The following is a 9,297-nucleotide window of genomic DNA, read 5'->3' as shown; positions in this document are numbered from 1 at the left end:
CACATCTCCAGACTTGACCTTGAACCTGAACTTCAGCATACTTTCAACAGGTTGCATCTCCAACATGTTTTTCTTTTTTAGTGGGAAAGTGGTAGAAGGAGGAGGGAGGGACAGGGATTAGCAAGAGGGTTGCTGAGAGAGAGAGAGAGAGAGAGAGAGAGAGAGAGAGAGAGAGAGAGAGAGAGAGAGAGAGAGAGAGAGAGAGATAATAAATAAGGCATTTTAAAAAATGCCTACAATGGAACAAAAGAGAAGAAAACGTAAACAGCACACCTTTGAAAATGACGATACCTTTATTATATATTTAAAAGGAAAAGAAAGTTGTTTATAACAGATTTGTAGCTTCATGTACAAATCTTTTTTTCTAGTCTGCTTTATTATTGAAATGCTTATTTTATTTTGTAAGTTCAGAATAAAAAAATAAAAACTACTAGAATGTAGGCATATCTCTGGAGCATCTTTGAAATAAGCTACTTGCCTTTGTCTAAATGGACACCAAATGTCCCCAAAACACAGCATATCTTTGCTTCATTCCCCTTCCCCACTCAGAAAATAGATGATTCAGAAAAATCCCAGGGAAAAAGACTAAAGGAATTTGGGGGGCGGGGATCATCTATACAGCTCTCATGGTGTCCAAATGATCCTTCTATCCACCTCTTGCTCAGCCAGGGAATCTTAAGTCAAAAATGTTTCTTTCTGCTCACCTCACAATCCACGGGGGGTGGGGGTGGGGTGGAGCGGAGCGGTGGGGACTGGGCATGCTGCCAGATTAGGACAGATGTAGGTACTGAAGTTACTTAGCTCAGGAACATCTCCTAAACCACAACCTCTTCCAATATAGGTTCTTCTAACTTCATCCTACCTCATTTTCTCCTTCCCTTACCAAATATAACACCCCCCCCATATGCATATACATATATACACACATTTACATCTATCAGCAGCTTTCCTGAAGTTTATTCTTAGACATTGGCACTTCATAGGATCATTGATTTAGGTCCAAAAGGGACCTTAGAGATATTCTCATTTTATAAATGAGAAAAGGGGATTGGAACTATTAAGAGTATCAGAGGCAGGATTTGAATCCACATTGTCCTGACTCCAAATCCTGCACTTTATCTACCGCATTTCCTCACCTCTTACACCCCTAGTCAAGAGCTTCTTTGCTTGGAATTTCAACCTTATTGAAACCTAGAAGTTCCTCAGAGTAAGAAGTGATGATTGAGATATGGAAAAACCATGCTTAGCCTAAGGGGCTATTAAAAGAAGGACATAGTCTGGTCAGAAGAGTTTAGAGAGCTTGAGGCATGGACAGTGGAAAAAAGAGAATTATTTAACAAGGTGAAAGGGAAAGATGAGGATGAGAAGAGAAGGCTCTTTGTAACCACTTTCCAGCTTTTACCATTTACTTCCCATTTCTTACTATGCTCCTTCCATAGGCTACATTTATTGCCTATGTTAACCTGCACAGCTTCCTAAAAATTTTGTACCTTGGTTCCTTTATTCATAATATGAGGGTCTCCAAGCTCTCTTCTACCTCTAAATCCTAGGATGATAGGATGCCATGGCCTGCACCACACGTGGGTCAATTGTTAGCTCCATAAGCCTTGGCTGGAATTGAACACAGATTTTCTTCTCCCTTAATTTAGGTGTTTTGTACTTTCCTACTTGAGGGGTTCTTAACGTGGGGGTCCAGAAGCCCATTTAAAATTATTTGGTTAACTGTATATCAATATAATTGTTTTTTTGTTTTCTTACGTATTTTATATTATGCACAGTATTTAGAAATATTCTTCTTAAAAGTGGTCCATAGGTGCCACCAGACTGCCAAAGGGGTCTGCGCCACGAGACTGCCAAAGGGGTCTGTGACACACAACAAAATTAAGAAACCCTCCTTGGAAAGCTTTTCCCCTCATCACATAACCTATTGATTTTCTTCCCTCAAGTGCTTCTTCCACTCTCCCCCTACATGCTCAGTCTGTGCCCCTGATTCTCCATTCTTTTCTCCTCTTATCCTGCTCCTTTCTCTGCTCCACTACGGACTTAAGTCTGAGCCAAGTCAGTCCCTGGGGTTTCCAACTACACAGGAGACAGACGAAGGACACAGGCAGACATCTCAGCTCGGGGCCGGGGCAAGGTTCCCAGACAAAGCCAACGACCTAGGCCAGGGCAGTATGCATGGATGAGATGGGACAGAGCATATGTTCGGTGGCTGTAGCCCCCCAAAACTAGTATCTCCCCTTGAAAAGAGACTCCAGCAGCTCCCACATGGGGTGAGGGCAGGGGTTCCAGGCTCATCCAGGTGTCAGTCCTGGGCTCGTAGGCTTCAAAACTAAGCAGGTCCCCAGTGTCACCCAGACCTCCCGCTACATAGAGTCGTCCACCCAGTGCCACCATGACATGACCTGCCCGAGGTGTCTTCATGGGATTCAGCAGTATCCATGATGGCTTTCGAGTAGGGTTGTAGTTAAAGAGGCAGGCCAGATATTGACCAGTCTCACTGAAGCCTCCACTCACATAGACCTGACCATCCAGCACAGAGGCTGCATGTGCAAAGCAAGGTATGGGGAGGGATGGTGCTGTGCTGTAGAAAGAACAAAGGACTGTTTCAGTGAAGAAAGACGGCTGATATCCTCAACTTCCTTCTTATATCTGGGCCTCCACTCCCCTGCCCAACTCTAGATCCCTCCAGCACCTTCATGCCACTAATCATCTTGGGCCAGTTAAATGTGGGCACCATGATATGGATGTGGCATCCCATGGTCCCTAATAGAGACAGATGGCACAAGTAAGGGAACCAGAAGATTCATGCTCAGGAAGGGACTGGACTAGATAATCTCTGATGTCTCTTCCTACTCTGAGATTCTATGAGTCTAAGAACTGACTGAAAGGAAACAGATTCCTATCTGTGCACTTTGATCGTAAAGTAACAAAAGATCATCTTGTTTAGGGGTAAGGAGTTGCTGTCATTTCATAAGAAACCTGGCTCCTCTCCATCACCAATTTCTCCAGCACTGAGGCACTTCATAAAGTTTTGCTGGTTGATTGATCCCCTCTCTTCTGCTTACCTCCAAGTATCAAGCTTGGGATCATAGACCTCCACTGAATCCAAGGGAACCCCGTTGTCTCTCCCACCCAGGGCATAAAGATATCCATCGTGAGCCACCAATGGGAAGAAAGATCGAGCCTGACTCAGTGGAGCCAACTCTTCCCAGTTACTTTGGCCAGGTGCCCACCTATGAACACACACAGGAAAGAGAGATGGGTAGAGTTAGTGCTTTATACAGGTAAGTTGGTGCTTATAAGCTACTCCTGAATCAGCAAGTCTTTCTTTCCCTCTCCCCTCCCAGCAGAGATATCTGACTTCCCTCTTTGGCTTCTGATGTTCTGCTCTCCAGATCTGGCGCCCACCGGATTTCTGGTACTTTGTTGCCTTCTACTTTGCCTGCAAATCCCTCTTTATATAATCCCCTGCCAGGTAAGTATGACTGGAAGACAGAACTTTGAGGATATCTGGCTACTGAAATAAAGATTCCACCTGGTTGAAGTAGCCCCCTAGAAGGTTGAGCACCTACGCAACAAAGACTAGTCTGATCTGCACTCTACCCCAACTATATCTTGTCTCCCATACCTGAGGACTGAGGCCAAGGTGTCTGAGTGGCTGAAGTAATGCTGCCCTCCACACACGTATAGTTCACTCCCAGTAAGACTGGCAGCACCATGTCGGAAGCGCCCAGGAGGGGGCAAGGCAGGGAGCCTACCCCACTCCACTGTATGTATCAGCCCCACACCACTGCAGAAGGCCCGTGCCCACCACACCCCTCGGGATGGCTGACTCTGAGCTAAGTCTGGAGAGAGCCCTTCTCCACCAATCACCACCAGTGCCCGACCAGGCTCCCTCCTCCTTTCTCGGCCTGGCACCTCTGCTTCTACCAGAATCTGGTGCAGCAAGGATGAAGGTAGAGGTGGGGGCAGTCCAGCAGCTCTCACGCGCCGCAGTTCCCGGGTGGACATACGACCAAAACGGACACAGCGCAACAGAGTCTCAGCTTCAGGCTCTCTGCCAACGGGATCTGCTGCTAGCCATTGCCATGCAGCCTCAAAGGCCTCAAGTTCTTCCCCTATATGCAGCTCATCACTGGCCAGGAGGTTGGCTAGAAAGGGAGAAGGCAGGTCTGGGAAGGTAGGGCAAGAGGTCACAGCAGGCAGATGGTTGAGAAGGTAGTAATGGGCTTTTTCCCAAAGTCTCTCAAGTCCTGGGGCTTCCGCCACAGGAAGCAAGGCTAAGCATCGGAGAGGGTTAAGGCCTCGGGCCAGGGGTCTCTGGCACAAAGCTAAGCAGGAGCCACTTTGGTACTGCAGGGCAGTCTGAGCGGCCCTCAGGAGACCTGGCCAGTTTGTTTGCAGTGCCCCTGAATAGGCAAAGGAGACAAGGAGCTGCAGATCTGGGGCAGAGACTGTGTGAAGGACGACAGCTGAGCCCTGGGATTCCCTCATCCCACTCAAGAGCATCGCCCCGAAGAACTCGCTCCCACAGACCAGAGCCACGCGGTGAACTGTGGGTATAGGAAATTTGGAAGGACACAGGGTCAGAACAAATACCAGGTCCCTCCCTGACCCTGATAGCACTACCTATTTTCAGTGCCAATTTCCTGTACTGTCCATTATAGACTAGAGAAACCCCCATATTCCAATCCATCTAAAGAGCCTAAGCTGTCACCTGAAACAGAACATTGTTCTTTTCTTATTTCTAATAGAGTTTCCCACTGGCAGCAATTGCTACTTAGGTCAAGTAGATGTGATTGCAAAGACCACCAATACAGACAACAGCCCAGCCCACACCTTGGACCTTGTGAAGATTGCTTTTCACTTCATAGGGAACACTATGGTCATCCTAGTGCCTCTTGCTACTTTGCTATTTGCATTTCTGACTCACTTCTGCAATCAAACTTTGTTTAACAAGTTACCTTTCTCCCAGCGATTGATTGCTATGCTCCAGGCTCCTATGTCTACCTGCCTCTGTTGTCACCCAGAAGTCTAGAGGTAGTTAACATGGCTTGGACCTCTGCTTTGGTGCAGCCTGATAACACAGAATCAGTATATAGGAAGCAATTTTTAGTGTGAAAGTGCTTTCAGCTACCTTACCTCCTATGGATCTCATAACATCAATGAGGGGTCGGTAGGACAGATAATACAATGAGCATTTTGTAGATGAGAGAAAACTGGAGGATCAGAAGAGTTTGGTGCTCTAAAGTTACCTAGATAACAAGGGGCAAGATTGGGATTAGACCTTAGGTCCCTTGACTCTAAATCAAATTCTCTTTGTACGATCACATACTGACTCTGCTTCCCTAATGACATCCTTCCCTCTGCCTGAAAAACTGGTAGCTCATATGCTAGAATGTTAGAAGTGAGTCAAGGGGAAACTAGGTAGTGCAGTGGATAGAATACCAGTGCAGGAGTCAGGAGGACCTGAGTTCAAATCTCACCTCAGACACTTGACACTCATTAGCTGGGTGACCTTGGGCAAGTCACTTAACCCCAACTGCCTCATTATGGGTCATCTCCAGTCATCCTGATGAATATCTGCACACTGGATTCAGATGGCTCTGGAGGAGAAGTGAGGCTGGTGCCTGCACAGTGGTCCTCCCTCACTCAAAACAAAGTGCAAGTCATGTCATCATTTCTCTGATGGCATGGTCTTCTTGGGCAATGAAGGATGAACACACACAGAACTGAGTCAGAAGAGACCCTGATTTGAATCCCATCTCCAATGCTTAATGGCTCTGTGACCCTGGGCAGGTCACTTAATGTCCCTGGGCTTCAACTTTCTTCCCTTGTAAAATGGGTATAATAATGCATTCCATTACCTCTCCCATAGGGCAGTTGTGAATCATACTACTCTAGAATAATTCTTTGAGATCAGAAGAGATCAGAATTATTGATCCTCACCTACCTACCAGGGAGGTAGACTTTGTTATTATCCCCATGACCTGAGTCTGAGAGTTTAGTGACTTGCCCACAATCACACAGTTACTAAATGTCTGAAGGATGATTTGAATTCAGATCTTCCTAACTCCAGGTCCTAGGCTCTCTCCAGTCTAACCCATAGCTTACTCATTGGCTATTGTTATTTCAGACCATCTTTGATCTCTAATTCCCCATCTTCACCCCCGCCCCATTCTACAGATGAAGACACTGAGACTGAGACTAAGTAAATAGATATGCTCAAGTTCAAGAAGTTAGATAGTGAAGCAGATTTCCTTTGGGTCTGACACGCAACAGCAACTTGGATGTTGCACCCGAATACTTTCTGCCTTCATTGAAGCTGTTTTGGAGGGAGCATTACTTCAATGCCAGTAAATTGGTCCCATTCCCAGACCTCATGGCTGGTAATCCTGTCCTGTTCAGTTGGATACATGAGGAATGCTGCTGAAACTTTTTAGGGTATCAGAGGTGACTTATGCCTGTATCAGGTACCAAGAACACAGTCACATAGGCCTCAGGACACCTTGGTAGACTTTGAGGGCTGAATCTTTCATTTTGTCTCTGGCTGCCAATGCTTGGTATGGCATTTTACATATTTATTGCTGTTATTCAGTCATTTCGGTCATTTCCACGACCCCATCTGGGGTTTTCTTGGCAAAGATACTGGGGTGGTTTGCCATTTCCTACTCCAGCTCTTTTTACAGATGAGTGAACTGAAGCAAACAGGGTTAAGTGACTTACCCAAGGTCATATAGCTGGTAAGTGTCTAAGATCTTCCTGACTTCAGGCCAGGTACCCTATCCACTTCACCAACTAACTGCCTCAGCTTACATATGTTGGGCACTTAATTATTGAATTGGATTGTAAATGCCATTGCTTTAGAGACCACTATGCCACACAGATATGCCTCATCTAGAATTTTCTTCTGAAGACAGTGTAGTATAATGAAAAGAGCAGCAGACAACATCAGAAAACCTGGGTTTGTGGTTTGCCTTGGTTCTGCGACTAATTGTTTGTGTGACACTAAGCATCTAAATTACTTTCCCCTTAAAGCTTCTGTTTTCTCACCTAGAAAATAAGATTGAATTAGATGATGTCTTAGACCCCTTCCACCTCTCAGTTCTATTTTTCTGGATCCTGTCACCAGGTTTTTTTGGTCCTTTGGAATCTGTACCAAGCATTAGGGCTGAAAACAAGATGAAAGATCCAGTCCTCGAGGTCTTCTAAGGTCTACTGAGACCTAGGTGACTGTGTTCTTGTCATCTGCCCACTGGTATAAATCACATCCAACTCCCTGTGCAGTTTCACCAGCATTCCTTATTCTTTGGCTGCATAGAACAAATTAATATTTTACCTGTTTTGCCACTGGCTCCACTAGTGATATGCAATGTGTCAGAAAGAGTATGGTCTTAAATGCCAGGGCATTTTGGAATGGGAGTTTTTGGATCATATTAAACTGAATTCAGAGTAAGAAAGCCTGCTTAGTAACTGTAGGAGACCCTGGTCTGTCAATGGGTGTCAAGCATATGTGTCCATTGATATTCACTTTTCCATATCATTCCTTCTACTAATACTGTGTCTGACCAGAGCATGGCCAGACCAATGTGGCCAAGGTCTTAGGTTTACCCTTCCTTGTCCCAATTGGCTGCTACTTGTCTCTACTGCCACAGATTGTACCACTAACCCCAGCCACCTGTCCTGTAAATGAATGTTGTTTATCTCAAGGGAGGACAGGGATAGAAAGGGTACAGGGTCAGTGTAAATCTATCACCACTATGAGGAAAACAACCTCAAAGCGCATGTTCCATCTGACAGTAAATCCTTGGCAGCCCACCTTCGTGTGGATGGAGAGCGCAAGGAAGTTATCTGTAAACAAAACCAGGTCTAGATCTGCCCTTTCCATCTTTTGCATCCAAGTTCCCCTGGCATTTAGTGAATGCGCAGAATTCTGTCGGTAGCTGCCCTGGCCTCTCCTCAATTCTCCCGCACCCACAGTCCCCTGACCCTGTCCAATTGCTGACCCTTCAGGCGGCAGTCCTCTGCTTCCAACTCCAGGTCACAGCCAACACCCTCACGATAGAGCTGCTCGATGCTTCTCAGATTCTCTCGCAGCTCCTCGGCTTGATCCAGTCCCTCCTGCTCCTTATCTCCTCGGTTCCGATCCCCCTCCAGTCTCCTTACAGCAGCTGCTGCTACCCGAGGGGCCCCCAGCACCTCCGCCACGGCCACTACATCCCCCAAAGCGGCGGGGCCTACCAGACCCTCATAGGCAAAGGTCAGCACGGCCTCCCAGCCCCGGGGGGCTACGTCCAGCTGTACGGGGGGTCGTGGAACCCCATTCCCCAGCAGCCGGGAGCGAAAGAGGCTGCTGACCGACGCCAGGACCAGCCGGTGCACCGCGTACCTTCGACCCCGCACAATTACCTCTTCATCCAGCAGCAGGCTCAAGTCCCGAAGCCGTCGAGCTTCTGCAAAGAACTGTCCTGGGTGCTCCTCGCTCACCAGCACCTCGGGTTCCCCTTCTTCGTCTTCCTCCAGGGACAAGGAAGGAGAGGGGAGATCTCCAGGGGTGGAGGCCCGGTGAGCGTGTTCTTCCAGAGGGAAGGGGGGCAGACCTGGATCTTCGTCTGGGGAGGAGGGCCAGGTGGGGCCTCGCTGGGCTGGTAAAAGGAGGCTGGGGTAGTCCTTTCGCGACTGAGGGGAAAGGAGCCCCCTGTGTGTGCGGCAGGTCACGGTGTCTGGAGAACTCATGGTCTGGAGCTGGTTGGGTCTGGAAGTTGGTGAGAGACGGACGAGATTAAGCTCTTTCAAAGCTTGAGCTTCTGTGTCGGAGAACTTAGGTAAAATGCACCTCCATACCCGTCACCACCCACCAAGTCCAAGAAGTGCCAGACCTCGTCCTTCAGGCGTTCTTCCACATACACCCCAGCCCGACCCTTTGCCCCACTCCAGGACAGTTCCCTCTTCTCGGCCTTTCGGTGAGAGCCAGGAGCCCCAAGGAGACAGAGAAGTTCATAGGGACCTTTGCCAGTCCTGAGGACTCCAGTGTTTGTCCAGCCACTGCGCTCTCCCTGCTGCTCCCCAGACCCTGATCCCCTTCACAGGCTCCCCCATCCTCCTCACCTGGGTGCTGAGCTTTGTCTCTGAGCCTCAGGGAGGGGGAACTTGTGGGGCCACCCTGGCCTGTCGCCTCGCATGGGCTAATTATAGACAGGTTAGGGGCTGAGGTTACTGCTGCCTGGGCTTGGACACCCAGTCCCCAGAGCCCGGTCCTCAGATGCCCTCTCTCCCACTTGGGGGTAGGGGAGC

General features: G+C 48.0%; 1 protein-coding gene across 1 annotated transcript; it reads right to left on the bottom strand.

The window, feature by feature from the left end:
* Nucleotides 1-330: 330 nt before the first annotated feature.
* Nucleotides 331-8,888, bottom strand: KLHL33 (kelch like family member 33). The gene is made up of 4 exons (XM_072623077.1): nt 8,010-8,888; nt 3,632-4,556; nt 3,069-3,236; nt 331-2,584 (listed from the first exon to the last, which is right to left on the bottom strand). The coding sequence occupies exons 1-4, from the start codon at nt 8,737-8,739 to the stop codon at nt 2,080-2,082; spliced, it is 2,328 nt and encodes a 775-aa protein (XP_072479178.1). The 5' UTR covers nt 8,740-8,888; the 3' UTR covers nt 331-2,079.
* Nucleotides 8,889-9,297: the final 409 nt, after the last annotated feature.

Source organism: Notamacropus eugenii, chromosome 7 (assembly GCF_028372415.1).
Source record: "Notamacropus eugenii isolate mMacEug1 chromosome 7, mMacEug1.pri_v2, whole genome shotgun sequence".
Taxonomy (NCBI): Eukaryota; Metazoa; Chordata; class Mammalia; order Diprotodontia; family Macropodidae; genus Notamacropus; species Notamacropus eugenii.
Note: the sequence above shows the minus strand (reverse complement) of the source record. Positions and strands in the feature narration are given on the sequence as shown.

Bases quoted from the DNA above. Each gene is read 5' to 3' on its own strand.
- KLHL33 (XM_072623077.1), bottom strand. From the start codon at position 8,739: ATGAGTTCTCCAGACACCGTGACCTGCCGCACACACAGGGGGCTCCTT. The intron at 4,557-8,009 runs GTCAGCAATTGG...CTATACCCACAG, and splicing joins AGAGGACTGCCGCCTGAAGG to TTCACCGCGTGGCTCTGGTC. The intron at 2,585-3,068 runs GTAAGCAGAAGA...TTCTTTCTACAG, and splicing joins CCCAAGCTTGATACTTGGAG to CACAGCACCATCCCTCCCCA.